The sequence below is a fragment of the Cottoperca gobio genome, chromosome 22 (assembly GCF_900634415.1).
Source record: "Cottoperca gobio chromosome 22, fCotGob3.1, whole genome shotgun sequence".
NCBI lineage: Eukaryota > Metazoa > Chordata > Actinopteri > Perciformes > Bovichtidae > Cottoperca > Cottoperca gobio.
In genome coordinates, this window is record NC_041376.1 from 10,255,895 (window position 1) to 10,280,457 (window position 24,563).

Below are 24,563 nucleotides of genomic sequence, written 5' to 3' on the forward strand. Positions count from 1 at the left end.
CTTAAATCCACATCATTTCATAAAACTTCATAGCCTGTGGAGCTGTACATCAATATGACATGGGGCAGGACCAGGCTCTTTTTGCGTATTGGACTATAATGCACATCAATCAATCCAGGACACAAATCTACTGACACATTGGCAAAACTTCAATAGTACTTTGCAGTAAAAGTAAAGAGAAGTTATCAGTCAACGTTTTTAAACAGGAAAAATTAATTTATTTCAATATACATCGCATTTAAAACTATATAACATCATTTGTTTGTTGAATATTTTACACAGCTCTTATCATGGAAATGTCCTGGAATTTTACAAAATAAGACCAAGTTCTGAAACAATAATAGGATATCCCGCCCTTTAATTACTGCATGATTCCTTGTGTTTTAAATAAAAGTAATTATAGCTTTATACATTATTTTTGTTCGTTATAAAAAGGAAAAAACAAACAAACCTTTTCAAAGTGAGTTTACATGTTCTTTGATGAAAATAAGATTGATCCAAGAGTAGTGAACAATTTTGATTATGTAATGCCTGAGAAACTGCTTTACGTCAGAGCAGAATGGACATGACGGGATATTTCATTGATGTTCGTCAAAGGTCCATATGTGTAGACTCGCCACTTAAGACCATTCAGATGTACAAACTGTGATATATTATGAGCATGGAAGATACTTTGTATGTGGTCATAGCAATGGAAGCAGATTCAAGAGCATAAAGTCAGGTACAAATGATGTCAGTCATTCCTGTCTGAGTACCTCCAGAGCCAAAGCTGGAAATAATTTAGCATAAACCCAAAATCAGCACAACTTACAGTACCAGTCAAAAGTCTGGACACACCTTCTTATTTACATTGAATGAGAAGGTGTGTCCAAACTTTTGCTTGGTACTGTATCTCATCAGGAAAAGCCTATAACTACTATTTAAATAGCTTAGTGTTGTCTCTAAAAATCTGCAGGACCATTGCCATTAGTAGTCACAATATTGCACTATAAGAAGTGTGAGGAAGAGAAATCAATGGGCAATAATTGGCCTGTAGTGTGTCAGCCAGCACCTGAGAAGGCCTCTGGTTCAGAACAAATTGTTCACAACATGGTGATGAGAGCACTGAGCGAAGAGAGGTCAACTCTCCACTAGGGGGCCTTCAAGACCTGACAGTAATGACTAAGGAATCCCTTTTATCCATCAGTGTGCAGCGGAGTCCCCTTAAAAAACTAAACATGCCACGGTGCAACTGTAAAAGCAGTGGGCACAGCCCGTTGCCATCAAGAGGTGAAACTTGTTGGAATCTAGACATTTCACAAAGTGATACAGAATAACACATTCGTTGCCATTAAAAGCATGAAAGAATCGCAATATAAAAGCTGTCTGTTTTTCATTCTTGCTTTACTGGGACTGGTAGCCTGGTGAAGATTGCTGTCCAGTTCCCATATAAAAAGCAACTGTTTGCTGAAGACATTGTAGTGTAGCTATTACCAGAATTATCCTTATTTACATGGTTATCATGACTTACATTCTTTTGAGTAATCCGAGTCCCGTGGGAACCCTGGCACAAATGTAGGAAGCTCGCTAGCATAGGAAAATATGTCACAAGTCTTTTTCATTTACATCTAAAGCAAAGAAACAAACAAGGTGGCATGTTCTGATTTTGTGCTGCAGACTGCTACAGAGGACTGTTGCACAACGCCAGTTCAAAATCTGTTATTGCCTGTTTATGTCGTCTCTCTTTTGCACCTCTATAGTCAGACAGGCATTTGTGAATCATTGTTTTGTGTTGGCTGGGCACTGAAATCAAACCCTTTGGTTGCCAGTCTCTCCGAGGAAACAGAAACGGGTCGAATCATCACTCGAGACTGCGTGTCTCGTCTCTCTGCTCTGTGATCTGTAATGGCCTCACTCTGCAGCCTTGCTTAGCAGGTACGATGCCGACCATTAAGTTTACCAGAGCTCTGTGGCTTTTGCTTTGTATACAGCCCTGGATCTGTCTGTTGCATATGCTTGTTGTAGCGGACTGTGTGCTTTCGGGGACAATCTCAGGTTAGATGCCGGCCTTGTCGCTGTAGAAGGGCGTGACATGAAACATGTAGCAGTGTGTGCAAACTCTGACGGGCTTCACCTGGCCGTACCGGGGCAAAGGAGCAGAATGAGAGGAGCAGCGAGAGCAGAAGATCTGAAATGACAAAGTACGTAATGTTACTATCAAATCATCACTTTGATAAACTACACAATAAACTGAGAATTCTACCGCTTGGACTCCCTCAGACTTTAGTCTTACGGTGTATGCCCCACTGTACATGACATTTGAGCATAAACAGTATAACATTTAGTCTCCTCTTTTTTGTGAACAAAAATAAAGAGTGAAGTTTTTATTTTTCAAACTACATTTTAATCTTTTTTCAACAACATTGCATGTTGATATCCTCAGAGTTGGTGTTTAATGACGTCGGTGCCGTCTCGTCATCGTCTCATCTTAGTCATGGAACAAAAGGTTGTTGATGAACATACTTAGTCATAGTTCTCGTTACTGAGAGTCATTGTACCTTTCCACAGCTTCTACAGTGATGCTTCCTGCGGATGACAGTGAAGGGAGCCTTGCAGGCAATGCAGGAGTTGCAGGCTTCATCGGGGACCCAGTCTGGAGGGTCTACACAGAGAGAAACAGTTAACACCAAATCACCATCAGTACGTCTGCTGCAGAAAAAAGGGAGATAAAGAATTCTGAGTGGTTCTGTTTGTGGATTTTCTGACCTTCAAATTGGCCGTCCCGGGCCTTAGCTGCCAATTCCGATGAAGAAATGGTCTCCTGACAGAGAGCACAGTCTTCCAGCACGGCACTACGCAGAACAGGACCTGGTGGACACCACAGAAGAATAAACTAAAACTGCTGTAGTGAAGATTATGGACAGAGGGAGAAGAATTTAGGTGGGACGAGGGCAATGGTGGGGGGGGGTGGGGGATGTATACAGTTGGATATGTCTTGTGTTGAAAAAATATATTTGTCAAAAAGGTGTTGTGTTAAAAGCCCTGCTGCAGTTATGGACCTTTATTATTATAGACAAGATAGTGCAGACAACGTTTACACCCAAATATCAAATATATATCTGCGGCATCAGGGCCAATAACACTCTGCTTTATCATAGTTCAGTTGAAGACATTGAGATAACAACGTTTTGTCGCTTTAAGGCAGTTTTGAATTCTGTCTGTATTATATTATTAAGAGACAATGTACTGTAACATATTGCATATCCAAGACGTGTACCTCACCTTTCTTTTGGTTATCGTCGTCTCCCTCCTCACACTTGGTTGCCATGACTTCAAACAGAGTCTTGAGGATGCTGCGAAGGTCACTAGCATAGTTGGTCTGCAGCTGATCAGCAACGCCTGCATCACACCAGAACACATTATGAATATCGGCACGAGAGAGACCAAGAGGTGGGGGGAGAGCGACTAACAGCGTGAGAGCGTTTACCTGATATACAAACAAAGAGACGGTGGATGAGGTCGCTGCTGCTGTGGAAGCGTGATCGGATCTTGTTCCTGGCGGCCAACTTAGCATTTTGCAGAGCCAGCTGGATCTCCTGATGGTCCAGGTCCCCTGACATCCCTGAGCTGGGTGTCAGACTGCTGACAGGGCTGGAGGGTGATAGACAGGGCAAGATTGGGATTTTAAGAAAAATGCAACTTACACATTCAATTCATATTTCATCCTTTGTAGATTTGAACCTTTCAGTTAAAAAAATATGAATAATGCAAATGAAATAAAAGGAAACAAATCAACTCCCTACGTATTCTCTTCAAATATACTGTACAGAATAAACATGGAAATCAATACTATGACATCTGTCTAATTAAATCTACAAGCCAGGAGGCAAATGAATGCTGTCAGCCTGTAGCCCATATGGGAAGAGGTGACTGACAATTCAATCGATTGCTAAATGCGAACAAAGGACTGCATAAAGACTATAAATTAACAAAGCTATCTTTTTATCTATCGTGCAAGGAATCAGTTTTGAGCTACTTTTTTGAGCATGGGTAGAAAAAGGACACGCACACATATGGCGGTAACACACACTTTCATGAGTGATGAATTACCTTGGAGTGTATGCGCTGCTTGACAGACTACATGTGGTGACCGACACACTCTCACAGTCACTACCTGACACAGAGCTGAGGGGAGAGCTCTGAAAACTAAAAACAACCAAAGAAATAGTCTTGAAAAAAGGAGAAATAAAAGAAGTACAGAATAAAATGTATATACACAAGACATAATGGCAAAATAAACAGAATCAAAGCAACATAAGGCAAAGTGCAGAGATTGATGGATGAATAATTCAAAATGTATGATGACATATGGTGAAATAAAACAGATATTTATGTTGATGCAAGATTATGTCGAGATCATACGCCCCCTAAATAAATCAAAAGGCTAGTAAAAGCACACCTGGCGCTCCTCCTGCTGTCCTCTTTGGTGTCCCTCTTCGAGTTAGTTCCTTGTGTGTCCTTATCCGTCTCCTTGTCCCTCTGTTGGCCTCCACTGGCCTGCTGCCTCTTGTCATTCCTCAGCTGGTGGTTGCACAGGGAGGGTCCGTCCCCTCCACTGGAGCCACAGTCCTGAGCATGATGCCCAGACCCTGGAGCCATGACCAGGCACTTCTCACAAAATTGGGAGTCTGAATCCTCTTCCAAAATCTCTGCAGAGCAGCGGGAAGAAGGGGGAGTCAACTGGGCAAGCTCACCCTTACTGTGAGAATCGTGACCTCGTGGGGGCAGCCGGCAAGCAGAAGACTGTATGACAGTGCTTGGGGCTGTGGTCTTACAGTGTTTGTCCAATCCCAGAGCGAGGCCTAACCCGAGTCCAGTGCTCTCTGTGGTGATGGCATCCTCGTGTCCATCCTCACAGCTCCCACAACACACACAGGAGTTGAGCAGGCAGTGAGTGGCCACCAGAGGGCCGCAGGGCTCAATCTCAGAGGGAGCGGGCCGCGGCAGCAGCAGCTTGTCTACAGCCAGCTCCGTCAAGCTGGGGGAGCGAGGGTTGAAGATGACCGTGGCAGACAGCTTCATCCCACCCATACGGTGGGCGATGACCTCAGCCGTTTCAGACGCTGTGCCCTCCAAACCCATCTCCCACCCGTTGGTGTAAGGCAGAGATTCAGAGCCAGGAGCGGAAGTGCAAGGAGGGCGCTTTGCATTTGGACAGTGTGTGTTCTGGCTGCGTGGCTGTGGGCAGGGCTGCTGTGACTGGGCCTCAGAGTACCAGCCGTTCCTGGTGGACTCTGGCCGTAGTCCCGGCTTACGCTGCACAGGACGTGCAGACTCTGGTGCTTTGGAAGGAGAGGCGATACAAAGACAGGCCTCTCTTGAAATGCTGGTGATGCTGTCTCCTGCTGCGTCCAGGTCCTCCATGAAGAAGACCTTGTCCTCCTCCTCTACATAGATGCCTGTCCTTCCCCGGCTCACCAGGTACCTGCGCGGAGAGGCCTCTGTGCTTGAAGCCCCGCTGGAGCCTCCTGCCTCTCCTCTGTGAGGATGGTGTGCTGGGGACTGACCCAGGCTGGGAGGCGACAGAAGGGTGGACATCTCGTCCCCCACACGGTACACCATCATATTGAGTTGTTCCAGTTCCTCCTCATCGTACTGCATGGAGCACGCCAACTCAGCCTCCTCTGCCTCCTCACACAGCAGGCCCTGCTCCTGCTCCTCCTCCCCTTTCTCCGTTTCCACCTCCTCCCAGCCCTTTTCAACTTCCGCCAGATCCTCTTCCTGGCTGGGACAGACAAATGGAGCCACATGCTCCTGCTCCTGCTCCCCCTCACCCTCCCCCTTGGCGGTGTCATTAGCGGGGCTGGAGGATGAGTGATTCTCTTGGACTGGAGCTGGTGAGCTGTCTGTGGCTTGACCCTCGTCTGCGGACATGTCCCCGTCCTGAGAGATACACAGGTTCTTTTCCAGTGCTATCAACTCCTCATCAGTCAGGGTCTGCAGCAGGTCTCTGCAAAATCATCATAATATAGTTGTAACATTGTGAAGAAAGATCATTCAAAAAGATTCTCTTTTTTTTTTGTTCAATATTCACGAACTGTACCTGATTTTCTTCAGTAAAGTGCGAAAAGGCCGGAAGAGCTCAGACATGTCCTCTGGTTTTCGGTCTAGGTTGAGAGGTCCCTCTGAATACACAACCAGCCCACTAAAAAATAGATTTAACATTAACATAATAGGCCAGGACAAAGTAGGAAACAAGGAAGTGGGCGGAAGAATGGAAAGGACAGGCAACACTTACCACACAATGGCTAGTCTGGGAATTGTAAACATCAGTGCAGGTTCATAGTCATCGATCATGTCTTGTGTGAGATAGTTCAGCTTTAGGGCCCTGGGACAACAAAACAAGGAAAAACAGATGATTAAAAAAAATTAACCACATTATCACCAGATATCATTTAGATTCTGGTAAATTCCAGATGAATTTTATTGCTGCAATTCTTCCAGATGTTCCTCTGTAAACTCACCTCTCCACAGTCTCACAGAAGAGCACGACCACCTCCTGCTGTACATAGTATTCTTTGGGAGACTTCACAGGCACCATGGCTGACACATAACTGGCAATAGAAGAAAGAGAAAGTGGAATGTAATAACATTCACGTCTTTGTTTAATGCTTTTGGCGAACATGCACCCAAGAATCCTTAAGAAGAAGATAAATGTGGATTAATCGTATTGCCCCTTCATTTACCTGAGCTCAAACTCAGCAAAAAGGCTGTCGAAATGTCGCAATGCGTCCTTCATGCGGTCCGTGTACAAGTTGAGATCTCTCAGGGCCTGGTCTCTGGTAATGTTGCGTACCTCCTCCAGGCTGCGGGTAAGGTCCTTAGCCAGGGGCCTCATTGCTATACTCTCTATCTCCCTGTTCATGATGATGGAGCCGGCGGCCAAACACTGCACAGGAACACGTACATCATAAATCATCTCGCCTTGTACAGAAATTCAACTGAAATGATGTTAACAATGGCACACATGACAATGAAGAAAAACCACATTTGTAAAAATTAAATACAATATATTTATACACGTGTGTAAAACTTGTGCAATGTTGTTTTCTCCTGGACGGATGCTGGAGGGAATACACTACCTCAGCCCCAAACCACAGCTGCCCTGCCAAGTTGTCATGACGAATCTCCTCGGGGAACTTGACACAGAAGTCTCTGTTGGCCCGGTCGTTGGGAATACATTCATCCATGATCTGGTTGATAATGTTCAACACATTGTCCTGCAGATGAGAGTGACAGAAAACAAAATTGAACAAACTACTTGGAGGGATAAACATGACTGAGTGAAAATCTGTTCCTGAAAAACAATTTTCACTCAGTGTTTACTTTGAGTAACGACTGTTGGTGAATAATCCAGGCTTCACCTCTTTCAAGAATGCCATTGTATTGCAGTGTTTAAAGACCATTGATTAGGAAGTTAATGAAAACAATTTGACAAGTACATGAGACCATTACGCAGTTACATTTTCCCTCAATAAAAACACAAAACTAAAGCCGTAAAACTGGAATTCCATAATTCCAGCAGTGAAAATGCAGTGTCACACGCAGCAAGAGCTAATCAAGAGCTTATGTGCTGCTGGCATGTACAACAGCCATAACAATGACTTACAATGAGCCTTTCACTCAACCGCAGCTGCACTGTGCACTGTAATCTTGTCAGGCACAGCACTGCGTCTTTCTCTGCTGGCCCCGAGGAGAAAGATTAAAAAGCTCTGAGAAGGAGAGCTTAACCACTGATTTCTTTATGGCTGTGTGCTATGTGTGTTTCTTGGCCCGGCCTGAATACACACTGTCTGTGAGCGTCTCCCAGCGGGGGACAGTGATGATAACCTTCACTACTGTTAGTTTCAAATCATCCAGAGGTGGCGAGTCTGGCGTGATACCTGTGTCTGACAAAAGACTGGCTTCTATCCTTTTTGCAGCCTACCTCTCGCTCCTTTCACGATCTCTCACCTATTATTTTCCTCTGTCTCTCGTGTACGCCATCTAACTCAATCTTTATCCATTTCAAACACACATACACAGTCGCTCGCCTGTTCCAGCAGGCCGCACCGTAAGAACAGCCGTGCCAACATAATATGAGCAGCATGCCAGCGACCCCCACAGAGGCCCATGAATAAGAGCTGATAGCAACAGTGGCAGGTTCAAGTGCAACATTTGGGCTTGAGTGCACTTGCCTTCTATTCTTGGGGCCTCCGGGCTGTGACGGGGTATCATGCTGCTTAATTCATTCTCCAAAACCCTTGAGGAGGCATGTCACGGAGAAGACACCTCTCTGAACATAGCTTCTGCTGAAAGTTTGCCGTTAAGCATTTTCTTATGCAACTTGTAGGGTGACAAAATCAGGGACTAATTAGAGTTACCGACACATCCTAACAAGAGATAGTGAGGGCTGCTACAGACGATTGTCTTCATTACCGACTATTCTGACCATTATTTTCTAGATTAATAGTTTAAATGTCAGAAAATAGTGGAAAACGTCCATCCCAGTTTGTCAAAGTCCATGTGACATCTTTAAATGTCTTGTTCCGTGAGTCCAAAACCCAAATATATTCAGTTTAATATGGTATAAAACAGAGAAAAGCAGAAAATCTCCACATTTGAGAGGCAGCATTGCCATTTTTGCATGAATAATTAATTCAATGATTAATTGATTATCAAAACTAGTTAGTGATTATTTTTCTGTCGATCGACTAATGATTGACTAATTGTTGCAGCTCTAAGCTCGTAGTTCAACTGCTTCTGCTGAAAATGCTCAGCTTGCAATTTTGGGTGATAACAAAATAGATTAAAAAAAAAAAACTAAGTAAAGAAGAAAGTAAGAAAGTAAGAAAGAGGTCAAAGAGCATCAGAACAATGAAAAGAGAAAGAAACTGCAAAGACATACATAAGAAAAGCAAGGTGACATATTGGCAGAGGGAAGGACGGAGGGGAAGAGTCAGAACAGTTGGGGATCAAGTGATGACCTTATTAAGTGTTTCTCCCCTGTGTGCTGTGGCGGGGGGTGGCAACCTCCCTCCACCACCTCCAGCTCCCTCAGCATGATGCAGCATGGCAGCCTTCACTCATGCACACCAACACCTTCGAAGCTGCTCTCAGCACTGACCACATAAAGACCTGAACCAACATGTACAACCTGAACCTGCATCCCCACCGACACAATCTTAACATACATCCATCCCCAGTGTTTCATTCAGAGTAAAAACACAAAGAGAAGACATGTCTGACCTAATTCTTCTTCTAAACACAATTACCGCGATCAAAGCTACAGTTATAAAAATCCTCTGTAACAATGAAGCTGCTCTTGTCTCCCTTATAACCCACATGCCAAACAACCCAGTCCTAACAACGTCTACGTATCTCATCTTATCAGCAAAACTGCTTCATGTAAGAACCCGGCCAAGCAATGAGGAGTAAAGCAACAGTCATATCACCATGCCTGTATACAGAAAGGGCTGATATGGGTGGTGCTTATTTTAAGCTTTCATGACCTCCAGTCAGGTGATTATGTGAACAAAAATAATTTTAAATAAACATGAAAATTCAGATAATTCCTGTCTCAGAGCCAGGTGCAGATGAAACAGGTTGTGTTTCCTTCCTAATGTGCTTTCAATGTAAGTGATGGGAGCAACATCCACAGTCTTCCAATGCAAAAATGTATTTAAAGGTTTATAAGTATTTAAAACATGAGGCTTTTCTGATTAGACAAATCAAGCTGATATTTTCTTTGGGTTCTCAGTTCCAGTTATTTTTGTAACAACCCTTCCACTGCAGCAGGGGAAACACTGGGAATCACACACAGGGAATTTGATACTACAAAGACTCTTGCTCTTACTTTGAAAATACTGACTTGGTTCATAGTAGCTTCAGATTAAGTTTTGAATACATTTCTCCAAAAAACGAGGCCTATTGAAAGCGCATTAGGAAGGGATCTCTTAATAGTCAGTATGAAAGGGAAGAATGATTACAGCAAGCAAAACCTGTTTCAATGTTTATAGGAGCACTTCACTTCAAATATTGTGAACCTATCCTCTAACTCTATTCCAATTCTGGGGCTATTTTTATGTTTTATTTATGATGAATGGATGAAATAATGTGTATTCCTTAGTGAAGTCACAGAAAGATGATGACTTTGTTGGTTTCTCCCTGCTGACCTGACAAGAGCGGAACTGGTTGACCAACAGGGTACATCTCTGAGGGTCCTTCCTGCCGTCGAGGCCGTCCAGCTCAGTGGCCACCTGATTCAACTCTTCATCAGCGTAGTAGAACTGGGCCAGGAGCTGAGGGTCCGTCCTCTGTACAGAAACACAAAGAGCCACAACCAGGTCATTTTCAATACCGGCGTAGCTGTTAATGAGAAACAATACAGACGAAGCAATGCACAGATGCACACAAAAAAGGTTATAAATTTAAAAAACTGTGATGATTAATAACTGGGCTTGACAATAGTGCCCCCCCCCCCCCCACATGTTTTGTGTGACCAAGTTCGCATGTGTGCTTTGCTCATTCCTTCACTGTTATTTCCACAACACAGTAGTTTGCACGGCGCTGCAACTAAAGATTATTTTCATTATTGATTAATTAATTGTCGATTATGTGCTCGATTAATCGATTAGTCGTCCACGCCCCAAAGATATTCAGTTTACTATCATAGAAGAAGACTAAAGAAACCCACAAATATTCACATTTGAGAATCTAAAACCAGAGAAAGCCTCAGCCCGACAGTATATTCTGTTATTGTGGGTCCTTTTCTTCTAAAAAGCTGAAACATAACATTGGGCTTTTCTGTCCATACATAAGTGACTATCTATTACTATTTGGCAATTAGAATTTGAGCACCATATCATTTTTACAAAAGTAAAAGCGTTAAAACTTCCTGTGAGTCACAGACATACTGCCAACGCCCCTTGAGAGCTGTAGTTGTAGACTGAAAACCAAACATCATCAGCGAGGCATCACATTTAATATATCTCTGAATATGTTTGATTCAGTGAACTTCACTCACAGCAAAGTTCCCTTTACTAACTGGTTCTTAAGCGGTGGACACAAATACAGTATCAAAGCTCACTCTCAAAACAATCCAATATTAGCAAATGACTGAATATCAAAGCAAGGAAGATTTCTGTTTGATTCAAGAGTACGGGTCAGGCCTTGGAAGTCTCCAGACAACATGCTGTGTTTTTCTATATGCTGGGGATGACTGAAACAGAATCTTAGTAAACTGTGACAGACATGAATACATTCCTGCTAGTTGATCTCATACGGCGAGTTAATAATTAATTTCAGATGCAAAAGTTAGAAACTGACGTCATACATCAAGGAACAGGTATTCTGGTGATTTATGAGCAAACACATGGCATAGCTTATACAAATTCACATTTATGCATGAACACATTTTCAAGTATGGGAAGGTAATTGATAAAAAAAATGGCATTAATTCTGACAAGAGGAGTTAACAAAGGTTAATATAGTGTGAAAGCTCCCCAGAAGAGTGGGTGTAATTAGAGAGTCTGGCCCTGGTAGAGGATTTATGTCATTATCTCTCACCATGCTCCCCTCAGTGTGGGGTGGAACAGCACAGCGCAGCAAATCACTCCGCCGCTGCGTGAAGCACACATACAGCACAAACATACAAGGCAGGGAATGGCCACTGACGCACAAGAAATTTAAACACAACAATTTATCATTTGTATTGCTTACACCTACCCAAAATGCCACTAAGGTTTTACAGTACAATCCAGATACCAAATTAGACACACACACACACACACACACACACACACACACACACACACACACACACACACACACACACACACACACACAATAGGAAGGGATCATGTTGTTTGAAAAGGTTAATGGTTTTGAAAATGGCGACCACATGCCGACGCGCATCATCACAAACCGCAAGGAACCAATGACAGTACAGGAGCTTATAAAGGACCGCATGACTGTGCAGACTGGAAGAAGGGAGAACTACGCCGGTAAACAGGCTCGTTTTGCCTGCCGTGCATAGACTGTCTGGAAATGTTTTTCCCGAAGTCGAACTGAATACTGGTATTTACCGAAACCTCTCACAGGACCTTTTCCCTCAAGTTTGCAGTGCTTCCTGTTGCGTACTGCTCTCCCCGTAGGCCCTCGCTTCTCTCTCTGAATATGATACATGGTGCCGTTCCCTCACTCTCTCTCATTAATAATGAAACAAACAGCAAGGAGAAAACACAGAACTATAACCTACAGCTGGGGTACTTGTCGCATTGTTACAGTGAGGAGAGAACATTATTTTAGATTTTAAAGGTTATTTGGTGAACTGAAACTGAATTTTCAATACTTGAGTTTTCACTTGCCTACAGGTAAATCAGAGCTGCACAAGGGTGTTACAGAACAACAACGTGGATTAGAGGTTTTCTTCCTTGCTCATGGACTCTTCAGTAGGGCAGATACTTGCCGACATAAAACCGCACAAAGCAAAAAAATTATTTTTTACCAGCACATTTTGTTCCTGCGTGTACATTTGGATTTCTATGCCACATCATGTTAACAGAATAAATTGGACAAGCGATGCAAAAAAAAGGCATCTAATCCAACCTAAAACGCTGAGTCTGTATTACAGCAGACAAGTATAATAAGCATTTCACACTCTCCTCAAGTGTTTCTTAACAAGGTCACACACATGCTCTATATTTAAATAATCTGTGAAAAATGGGAATAGGTGGCCAAGGTATTATAACAAGATAAAGAAAATAATCAGGAGACTGTAATAGTAATATTCGTAATTGGCATTACTATGATGAAAATACATTTAAGTGGGTTTCTCTGAATGTGTAGGCTAATCGGAAATGAGCACAAAGCAAATCTTAACTAAACAGGGAGGCAAACAAACACACCATAAAACTAGTATTTTATCTTTACATCCAAATGTAATCTCTGAACAGTGAGATGGCAATGATATCACTAATCAGGAGTCAGATTTGACTGGAAACAACAAGTGAGTCTATGATATAAATGTCACAATGACCAAACAGGAAACAAGAGTGGGAGACAGTGAAAGACCTTTTTCTAGCACAGGCCCGACACAGCCCACAGAGTGGTGGCATTCATTTTGAGATTTCTGAAGCATATAGGCCAACGCTGACGGAGGAAGAAAACAAGTATTTGAGACAGATGCCATCCTATAGCCTCCTCCTGCTGCATTCCTCACACAAGAGGGAACATTCCTGCAGCATTGCATCATGGGGGAAAAGTCAAAGGAAGGCAATGTTCGAGACACGCAGATTTACTTTCAGATAAGCAGCGACGCTACAGCTGCTTGGTCTACAAGTTTGGTGTACTGTGAAATAATCATTTATTAAGTATTAGAAAAAAAGGTATAAAAATATTAAGTCCGCTGACTCCCCCCGACCATTTGTGGCGGCAGCGTGAGAACCAGGAGCTAGTTTCAACAGCTGTTTGTAATTTCAACCTTAGCCTAGTTATAATGTAATTGTTTACTAAATGTTAATCACTACATTAAAACAGCTTGAACCTGAAACTAGATCTTACGAAGAGATTAGTTGTTACCTAATATTTGTCGTAACTGCTACTAACTGATAAAGCTACCGTTAGCTTGCTGATATACAGTATGCCCTGTTTAAAGTGAAGACTAAAGGACATGATGGGATAATGTCAACACATGACACTTGATTAAAAGGATGTTTAATAACTGTGTACATTTTTAAAGTTTTTAAATTACATTTCACAAAAACAACATAGTATACCTTAAATTACAAACATTACGCCAATTAGATTAAATGACAAAATAATGTCAGTAAGGTTAGCAATCAGGTATTTCCCACTCACTCTAAACTGTATTAACACCACCAACTCTTGCATACGAATATTTAAACTAGTTGGGCACTCTGAGACCGTAGACCTCCGCCATGACCAAACAATCATTTGTCTATTCGCCCCGTGATTCGTAGCCGCGTCAAAATTGAATGGGTTCTTCCTTGGCCCAGGTTTCTGCATAATTCTGCTGTCAGACAAACTGAAAACATAACTCCCTGGCGCAGGTAGTAAAAAAAAGAAAGGTCAAATCTATATTTACAAAGGATTGGAAGTAAAGTTTATTATATTGTTAGGACTTTTAGTTGATCGCTTTTGACTTGATAGCACTACAGATGTTTCTTGACAACGGATTTACACATTACACAAGTCTTTACTAGCTAAACTAGCTCTCTAACAGCTGGTGCAACCAAATCCTGGCGCAAAGTAAAAGTCAAAGCAATACTTTAACATCTAAACACATTGAGCAAAGTTACCTAACTTTGCTGGCTAACAGAACAAACAAAGTTGGCTAACAGGGCAACCATACAGGGAGCCGTCTCTGAGAGAAGAGGCCATACAATTCATAAAATACAGGCTAATCCTTTGAAATTCAAATGTAAAGCCTTGAATAGTAATATTTACCTTGTTATATGGACTATGAGTCAGTGATGATAGGTTGGCACAGAGCAAAGCATTGGCCTTGACATGTACATGAAGAAAAATGGTCTTACAATAACTTGCAACTATTAAAAAAGCTAAAACAAAATGCTACTTTTTAAACCTCTAGACCGAGAAAAATTTATATATGGTGACAAAAAAGAAAGAATATATTGACAAGTAACAATCAAATTAAGAAGCTGATGAACAATACCTTTCTATAAGGGCATTGGAATTGTCTTACAAAAGTAAGTGTGTGAACATCTGGGGATCTGAATCCTGAACTTGCGAGTTGTGTCATCATCTCTGATGACGGCTCTACCTTGCGTAAGTGAGGGAATGATTCAGCAGATTCTGCTCCTGTCCCCTGTGGCGTGCGACTCTCCTGTTATATTCCTGCTGTCAGTTGTCCTGGGTGACCTCTCTTTGAGATAACTCAAAAACTCTGTCCATTACGGTCACAAACCCATCATTTTAGACTATTAGGCTTCCATAACTTCATCTAGAGCGACAACTACTGTTAAGCCCCCTCAATCACATCGTTCCACAATGACTCGGTGACATTTCTGACCATTTTGTTTAACATTAAACCGATAACATGCGATGACAGTGCGAGTCTTGTTAAAGCGTGTTACTGAGAGTTGCCTGCTGCTGTACGAACATTTTCGTCATCTCAGCCAGCTTTCTCCAAGAGCGGCTGATTCTGGGCTTCATTTCTATACAGACTGTGCAGATGATGGAGGCCATCAGGCTAATGCTTCATGAACCTCCATAGCATCGGTGCGTGCACATTGAGCCCACTTAAGGGACTTATGAGAAGCCTTGCGTCTGCCCTCCATACTCTATTCCAGGCTCAATTTGCTGCCTTCTGGCTGCCTTCCAAGAATCACAGGCAAATATTGTAGGGGGGGAAACCAGTTCACTCTGCTTCATTCAGTCAGTTGGCAGACTGGCAAAAAAAAAAATCAGGCGGATACAGTTCATCCTTATTTATTATTCAGGACTCAACATTAAAAGCCGGGCAAGAGTGAGCCAATCGTTTTGGTAACAAACAGGGAAACTTCCTTGACCCTTATTTCTATTAAATTTGGCAGAATAAAAAGCTAAATCTTTCTAAGAATGCAGTGTTCCGCTGAAGTACGTTCAGTCGTGTTGAATCATTCCTTTCATGTTCAGCTTGCATCAGGAGTTTCTTTCCTCACATCTTTGTTGTTTTCTGCAGGTACTAAGTTATTGATGGTGACTTTTCAGGGATAAACTCCAACCGTCTTAAAATCATTCACATTTTAAGACGGTTTAAGATTTACTATTAAGTGTTGTGCAATTAAATCAATGGCACTAATCACAGCTGAGGAGTATGTGTGTATTAACCACAGTAGACTGCAGAATTAACGTCATTGACTCAATATATTCAGAGTGGTCTGCCCATCTGGATTTATGGCATAATCTGTGTGCTTGTCTCCTCTCTGAGGGCTGCCCTAATCTGGCATTTGGACTAAGCAATGACCTGTGCATGTGCCTGGCACATGGTTTAGCATGAGGTGACACAGGGGGGAGCAGAGGATTTAGGTGGCCACAAGTCGTGTCCAGGATCCCCTGATGGTAGTGTGGGGACGTGTGGGGACATGTGGGGACATGTGGGGACACCCCTCTTCCCACCAATTGCAGGGAAGTTATTATGCAAGAAATAATCTTGTTATACAATCTAGAACTGGCTGTGGCTACAGAGGGGAATGTGAATTTCAGATTCACAAAATCAACAACATTTTTCATGGAGTGCATGAGTCCTGAAGAGATGACAACATTGATGGAGATGCATGCCCCCTATCTTTATACAAAAACAGCGACAGACAGCATGCCTATCATTCAAGAATGAAACTCAAACAAACCCACCAGTGCCCTGTTATGATTCCTCTGTGCGATTTTGACCCACATCCCCTCTTCACTGCTGAGAATGTGCATGACTCACAGTCAGGCTAAATCTGTCCACATACCTTTCATTGTTACAAGCAGTGCCTGAGAGCCCCAGCTGTCCCAAATTACACACAATGACAGCTGTGGACAGCAACAGTATGTGTGTGAGTAAACACACAGCTTTGATTGCTGCCTGCGGGGATTAAATGTATGCAAGTCAAAATGCTTTTGCAACTGGGATTGCACCACTAACATCTCAATCTAACTGCAGAAGAGCAAAATAAGTAGCAATACAATAAATAAATGAATAAATAATAATAAACAAGTAGTAGTAATCTGTTTGCATCTGTCCACTTCTCCAAATAGGCTTTTACCCTTTTATTTTGCAGAGAAGAATTTCTACCATCTTTCCCTTATTAAAATAATTCTGTATATCAGTAAGACATTACTGACTTTACGTTTGTCACTCCCCTCGGGCACATAAAAACTAAAGGATGAGAACACGGACATATTTTAATATCCATCAATTGAACTCATACACTATTCCATTAAAATACGAGTTAAAATATCACTATTATAGTCCAATAAGAAGAAACACTGGAGCTGATAAAGAGAGACAACCTCACATTTTATCTCCTGCCAACCGTAACGAAGGCCAAAATCTAATCCCAAAAATACAGGCCTACTGTTCTCCTCCTCTCCTTCCCTTTCTCCCCTGCTGATAAGACAGAGCTCAGAGCAGGAGGGGTGGCATTTCATTTGCTGGCTCTTCCTCGAACAACCAGACTCATAATATAGACAAAGGGCACCTTGAATGCATGCTTTATGTTTATCATCAGTGAAAATGAAGAGAGGAATTCGAGCCTTTGATCAGAGGGTTCCAATTATCTCCAATAATAAATGAGTTGAAGAAAATGAGTGCAGCCTCTCAGACGACACAAGCTGATTTTATGTGGTACCCTTAAATCTCCCTCTTCTTTCACAGCTATTTTTCTTTCAATCATCACCTCGGACAGTGGGCCCTGATTCCCCAATCCTGCAATGAATTTAAAAAGGCCTTCAATCGCCCGGCCTGTCTCGATCTGCACTAGGGTCAGCTCTCTAAATCGCGGCAGCTGACACCAAATCAATTACCGCACGGCTGGTGGGTAAGCAGAATGGGACGTCCACAAAGAACTCCAGAAATAAGGCTAAATATGAAGCCACGCTGGCCCGCTGCTCAGCAGTTAGCTGTTCCCTCTTCCATCGACTCCGTGCCAAAAGTGCAGAATCAACTTTGCAGAGACAAGCCCCTGATCGCTTCACCTACTCTCAGTTCCTCCGCCTGCATGTTAACAATATTCACAAACGACGAGTGATAAACGAGTGATAAATGACAAACAGGAAGGTGAAGTGAATCATGAACAACAGCAGAACCCACAGCCAGGCCTGTCATATGCTGTCAAAGTGGGGAATCATTACTGAAGAAATAAACAGCCACGATTCATCAGGTATTGAGAACTGTGACTAAATAATTCCCAACAAGAAAAGTGGTGCTCTGATAAAAATATACATGAGAGGTTTGTGTCTTTCATTTTTATATTTTTGTTACATTATTATATATTAACTACATTTATTTATATTAATTTAAAATGGATCAATTATTGTGAAAGATGCCCACCACCATTTCATAGAGCCCAAGCTAATGTCTTCAAATGATAATCAATTTAAAAAACAAAAGAAAAGCAGCAAATCCTTACATTTAAGAACCTTGATTTACCAACTGAAACGATCGATAGATTATGAAAAATAGGAATTTCTGAGAGTCTACTTATTAACTGAATACAGTATGTAACATGATTACAAAGTATCTGAAAGAAAACACAAAAGGCATCTTCAACTAAGTCTGGGGTTTGCAATAGCACTGTCACAGATTTGTATAACACATTACAAATAGGAAACCTCCTCGTCATCCATAACTCTAATGACCCTGCCTCCGCTTCCACACAGATTTTTAGGGTTTTTTAATAGACATATTGAGCTATTACTGCTGTTAACCATGTGTCATAACCACCTCTTCATAGATGAACATTTCCTTTCAAAATCGAATTCAACTGCTGCATTATAAGTAGGGCCCACACAGCTGGCAACAGAAGGAAAAGTGGCTCCTGGGTGGATGATAAGTAAGAAAATGTGTTGTCGAAAGCATCAGCTGTCAACATGTTGGGTTTTCTTTCTGACAGTGAAGACAACCATCTTTAAAGCATCTTTTACGGTGGCTTGACAATGATTTGTGACCATAAAATTATTACTTACATGCATTGTCGTGTTTCATTAATACAAATGATTTCACAACATTCATTTAAAAAAATCATTGGTTCTAGCTTATCAAATGCTAATATGTGTTGGTTTGCTTTAGTCTTCTAGGAAAGTCATTTGAATACATTTTAGTTTTGGACTGCTGCTTGGAGAAAACATCTAAATATGCCAACTTGAGCTTTAGGGGATTGTGATGGGCATCTCCATTTGTTATAGAACACATGATTATTTGATACGTTGAGAAAATTAATCGACAGTTACATTAAGAAAAATATTTGCTTTGCATTATATTTAAAGAAACAAATACTGTGTCCACTACCAGGATTTAATGTTTCTAGATATTTCCTTTTTTACTGAAATACAACTTTGTAATACCTTTTACTGCGTGTGGAGAGAAGGCGCACACATGTAGCTTTTGAGGATATACATTTATGCTAAACTAAATGTGTAACTAAACAACACTGTTGGGATAAAATGGTATAAGAAATGGAATTTGTGAAAGAAATAAGGCAAAATAATTAGGAAGTTACACTGAAAAACTAATTAAAACTGGGACATTTTCTTATGATCAGCTCCATTAAGATGACCATAATTATAGTCTTCTAAAATTAAGTTGTTAAGAATCAGTGACCTGTCAGATGTTGGATGACCTTATCAAATTAATCAAGCATTAGCGTTACATAGCTTCATACATACACTTGCTAACTGCCTACATTGTTACACACTGATATGTGCTTGACATTTCGATAAGGGGGGAGTACAGAAAGTATCAGCTACCCACGCACTAAACTGTCCGGTGGGGCGAGGGGGGAATGAAAGGCAAATTAGTAGCATCCTGTAGATGGAGGTGAGTGCGCGGGGGCTGGTGTGAGCTGTAAGCCTGTCACACTGACAGATGAGGTACTGTAGAGCTGAAGGTCAGCTCCTGGATGCCTGATGGAATAACAACCAAGAGAGGAACACGGGCTCCAGAGGAAGTGTACAGGTTCACACTCCTGACATCTCTCTCTCTCTCTCGCCACCAGTCACTCCGCAAGTTTGCCGCTGATAAATGAGAGGCGAGGAGACAGTGGCCATTTTGGCTGCTCGGAAACCTGAGACAGGTCTCGTCTTTGTTTGGGACTGCAGGGACGTGTGCTGAAGCAGATTTTTCTAAATACTTCTCCCCTGATTTCACTCTCTCCAAAGCCTCTTTATCTACCTGAAAATCTCCCCTGCAGAATGTGCAGTCAAAGTTCAACTAATGAGCAGTCAAATAAAGGCACACAAAATACCTAGAGCGAGTAGTAAGATCTTCTTTGTAGATATTTGGGGAAATAAAAGTTAACTATTCACACAAAAACATGTTAAACCAGTTTAAATGCCTAGAAGGAATGTGAAAAACATATTTTCTGAAAGGGTGAGTTAACCATTAGAGCCTTTCCCCCCACACGCTTACAGAAGTGCAGGACAATCCATTCAAACATATATTTATCTTTTCCACAAGTTGGCACTTTGATGACAGAGTCAGGCGGAATAGACAGGTACATTATGTCCCGCACGGAGCTGCACACTGCTCTCGAACACACTGGGATGGGATTGTGTAGCCGGGGCAAAAGAAAGTCCTCCACACTGGGACTTATCTGGGGAAGTAAAGCGCAGCTCTGGAAATATCAATAGCTCCGCTTCAGTCAAGGGAACATGCTGATTCAACACTTTTCTATCTCCAGGAGAACATAGTTCAATAATAAATGGCTTACTGTTGATGCAAAATGACAATGCTATGCGGCATTCAACTATAAATGCCAGAATTTGTGGGTTGGGCACAGATGTTAATTACCACAGAAATATTTCCTCTCTGTGCAAACTACTTGCTAGCTTAGCTGCTGTTAAGTAGCAGGAGCACAAAGTGACTCGAACCCACCTTTCATTACTGTTGTCTTTTCATACTGATTGGCATAATTACAGAGGCTTTTAGCGCTTTTCTCCTCACTCCTTTGAGGCAGAACTGATCATTTAAAACCCACAGACTTATGTGTAATTCTGTTCATTCCTACCATGGCTGTGATTTGGCAGAAAAGGCACTGATGTAATAGCTAAGCACTTCAGTGTCAGAAGTCATTCATGGATGTGACAATACTCTGGTGAACCCCAACACTTAGGCCTAACCCCAACAATGGACCGCCAAAATGCTGTGACAACAAACAAGGTTAAACAGAGAAAAGAGGAGTGACGCAGGTGCGTGCATGTGGTGAAGAGCAGGTGGATGATATATAATCACAGGCATTTTATTTCATCCCTGTCTGACATTACTGTTGCAAAACTCCCAATTACTGTTATTGTTTGATGTGGAAATACAGCTGTCTTCTATTATCAGAGAGATTGACTTTGACTTGACAAGTTATACTTATACTAAATGCATGTTAACAAACCTTTTAAGTAAAGTAAAAAAAAATATGTTCTGTGGAATCAACTTGTTTAGGAGGCTGTCTGCAGCATATTCTCCTCCGTTTCTATCAATAGAAAAATCTGAATTCAGGACTCATAATCTACAGCAGTAATGATGCAAGATATATCGTTTATGTACAGCTCTTATGTCAATATACTGAAAGGACGCCATGCATTAAAATGTTATTCAGGTCGGATATGTGGACTAGAGAAGAAAACTTTAGACTTCAGCCTCAAAAGTCAAGATTTTTTAATTAAGTACATAACTAAACTAAATCAAATGTATTTTTGTATACATAATGTTTTTATATAAATGCACTGCAGTTCATAACAATAACCTTTTACACTCATCCTCCAGAAGAGGCTACATTAGAATACTGTGTAGTACAAGTGCTGTGCATTATTTCGCAAAGTGCTTTTCAATGGAACATCTACTCATTCTTCTCAGTAAATACAAAACCTTCCATAAGAGCATGAGTAATTGGCACATGGTGATGAGTGCATGTAGACTGTAAACCCACGTTAAAAATGACAACATCCAAAGCTCAGAACTCTCTAGAGGTAGACCAGATAGGGGTTTCTCAATCCAACTTAGGCACAAAACCTGTTACTGTTTATTACTTGAGTGAAACACTAAACGCTTTATGATGATACAGCACAAAATAATCATATACTGACTGATCAATGACAACTTTCTTCAGATTTAAGCAGTTTGTGTGCATGCAGGTTAAGGCATTAAGTAGAGTGCTTTACAATTTTGCCTCCTAAAACCTAATAGTTAACAAGAATTCCCTCCCTGGAGACTCAAACTAAAAAAGTGCTGCAGTTGGCATATTTTAAACTGTTCATTTAACAAGGCGATCAAGCCTTCAATACTTTCTCTGCTGTGTCAGGCATGTTTCCACACTCTGAGCTTGATTTAAAGAATCTCAGCACATCCATTACTAGCTCACCCCAAAAGTGATGATTGAGGCTACAATTGGTGTGTCCTGGGCCGGAGCAGCAGTTGATTTGACATGTTTTGCTTATAACAACAACTTATGCAGCTTTAGCTGATGTGTACAATCAGCAAACAAATCACACCCATTCAAATACAACAGAGCTTGAACAATTAGGCCAAGACAACTATTTTAATTTCAGTCATTTTTCAAGCTAAAAATATTAACCTTTGAACTAGTTTCAGCTTCTCAGTTGTGAGGTGTTGCTGCTTTTCTTTGTCTTATGTGAAAGTAAATTAATATCTTTGGATCAGACAAAACAGGCAATGTACTTTCTGACATTTTATACACATAACAATTATTCAGTTAATTGATTGCAGATTAATCAATAATGAAAATAAGTAGTAGACCTAAAATGCTACGAACTTTTCTGTCAAAACGTATCTTACTTTATATGTATTTCTTATTTTGTAATTATTTTGTAATGATGACATTAGTATTATTATTAAAATGATTTCACTTTTTATTATTCTTTTATAATTATTGATGTTAGTCTTGTTGCTATTATATTATTACTAATAATATGGTTTTATAAATCATTTGTGACAATAATACCAAAAACACCATTAATGACAATGTCAGCTGAAGGCAGAAGTAAGTCCATCAGTATAATTAAGTGTGCATTATCAGGCTGTAACATCGTTAGCCCTGACTATCGCTTAAAAACAAAAGCATCAACCACGACAACAACAACAACAACAACAAAGGGACACTGGTTAATAACATCAGGAACTCAGGCTAACGTTAGCAGATGTGTGGCAGTTTATGAAGTGATCAGGCTAGCGAGCCACTCTGATCGGCTGTTTTGCTAGCTATCTCCAAAGCTATGCAAATAAATTGACTGACTGCAGAGCTGACACAGCGTGTGCATCCAAGATAACTTACCTTGGGCTTATACAGCCACTTTCGAAAGCGGTTCATCGTTACCTCGCCACCTTCCTTTGTCACCAACCCCTCCTCTCCTCTCCTCTCCTCTCCTGTACCTGTGTGTCTGACAGTATCAGCGGCTGGTTGCTAAGCTAGCTAAACGCTGGTGGGTTCCAAAACGCAAAATGTACGGTAAGTTATCCTGAACGTTACAACGCGGCTGTAAACGCGTACATAGAAGATATTAGAAAACAACGACTTATTTCCATCTTCCCTGAATCCCGAGGTTGGCTGCCTGTCTCCCCCGCCCGGCCACTTTCCAAGTCCCAACGATACAGACAAGCGGAGCTCCGACTGCTCTGTGCTGTTCTCTGCCCCCCTAACGTTACTTGATGACAGTCACGTTGACAACATTCACCTCCCACTTTCCCAGGAAGTGATGCCTTCAAGTGCTGATCCCAAATACCGAGCAAATGCTGGTCGGAAATATGGAACAAAACAGACCATGTAAGCATTGCAGTAAAACTGATTTTTTAGAGATCCCCTCCAGGCCTGTTTTTTTTTGTTGTATTTTTAATGATTCGTGTCTGTTACGACTTTTCCCAAAGAAGTTTATCTCTTCTTAAATCTCACTTTTATCTCATGGCATTTTTCTTAACTGATGCTATTTGTTGTTGTACGTTCTGGATTTTAATTAGGCTACTTTTTATCATGTTTTTTATTTTAAATCACGTTGTAACTTTGTTTTTAAGAGGTGCTATACAAATTATTGTTATTATTATTATTATTATTATTATTATTTTTTTTTAGTATCATTATTATTATTAAAATTATATCTAGGCCTATTTCTTCTCCCTCATTATAATTGTTTATATTATGTGAATATGAAAATATTTTTTCTTTCAAAAAATGTCACTGTTGGACACAATTCTTCAAGTTCCCACATTAAACTTGAGTAAATTGCAAATTGAACCATAATTTGCTTCCAAAATACTTTTAACTCATAAAATCATGCTTGTACATTTACATACTTCTTAAAATAAGATTTGAGGTAAGCACAAAGAAAATTTCCCTTTTCAACAGATGAAGGTGAAAACGGTCTTCTAGTGTCAAACTTTGCATAAAGGTCTACATCCTATCACAGTGAAGGCATTCAAGTAAAGTAACAATGAGCTAAATAGATTTCCTAGAGAGGGGCTTAAATTGAATTTACTCAAAGTTACTTTGCATCACAAAGTAAATTGAGTTGGGCGATTCATTCTTGACCGAAGAAACAGGAGGTGGCAAAACAATCTCAGATCAAGCTCAACTCGCTTGAGCAGAGGGTTGACAGCTGAGTTTGTTGTAATGAAACTGTAGATGCTTAAACTAAGACTCATCATCCATGTTGTTTTCAGACTTAAACTTATCTTTGATTGACAATTCACTGTTAAGACTCAATAGTGTAAGACTAAAATATGTAGCCTATTTAAAGTAGCCTATACATAACTATATGTTCTAAAACTAAATGTGTTACCACACAGGGACAACCCAGTGACCTTGTTTACAACAATCAGT

General features: G+C 41.1%; 1 protein-coding gene across 2 annotated transcripts; it reads right to left on the reverse strand.

Moving 5' to 3' along the window:
- Window positions 1-201: 201 nt before the first annotated feature.
- Window positions 202-23,364, reverse strand: zfyve28 (zinc finger, FYVE domain containing 28). 2 transcript variants are annotated; one of them, XM_029461350.1, is made up of 14 exons: window positions 23,025-23,364; window positions 10,194-10,334; window positions 7,122-7,259; window positions 6,726-6,928; window positions 6,504-6,593; window positions 6,278-6,367; window positions 6,083-6,184; window positions 4,439-5,989; window positions 4,090-4,185; window positions 3,467-3,630; window positions 3,262-3,378; window positions 2,746-2,847; window positions 2,538-2,641; window positions 202-2,167 (listed from the first exon to the last, which is right to left on the reverse strand). In XM_029461350.1, the coding sequence occupies exons 1-14, from the start codon at window positions 23,058-23,060 to the stop codon at window positions 2,036-2,038; spliced, it is 3,066 nt and encodes a 1,021-aa protein (XP_029317210.1). In that variant the 5' UTR covers window positions 23,061-23,364; the 3' UTR covers window positions 202-2,035. The 2 variants fall into 2 exon arrangements, with proteins under 2 accessions (XP_029317210.1, XP_029317211.1); XM_029461351.1 differs by lacking the exon at window positions 4,090-4,185.
- Between the last annotated feature and the right edge of the window lie 1,199 nt (window positions 23,365-24,563).

What these genes read in the sequence shown, in the direction of transcription:
- zfyve28 (XM_029461350.1), bottom strand. Translation starts at nt 23,060, where the DNA reads ATGAACCGCTTTCGAAAGTGGCTGTATAAGCCCAAG. An exon ending in ACCAGTTCCGCTCTTGTCAG is followed by an intron (nt 7,260 to 10,193) that starts GTCAGCAGGGAG and finishes TCTCATCTGCAG; the next exon opens with GACAATGTGTTGAACATTAT. An exon ending in CCGGGACGGCCAATTTGAAG is followed by an intron (nt 2,642 to 2,745) that starts GTCAGAAAATCC and finishes CTCTCTGTGTAG; the next exon opens with ACCCTCCAGACTGGGTCCCC.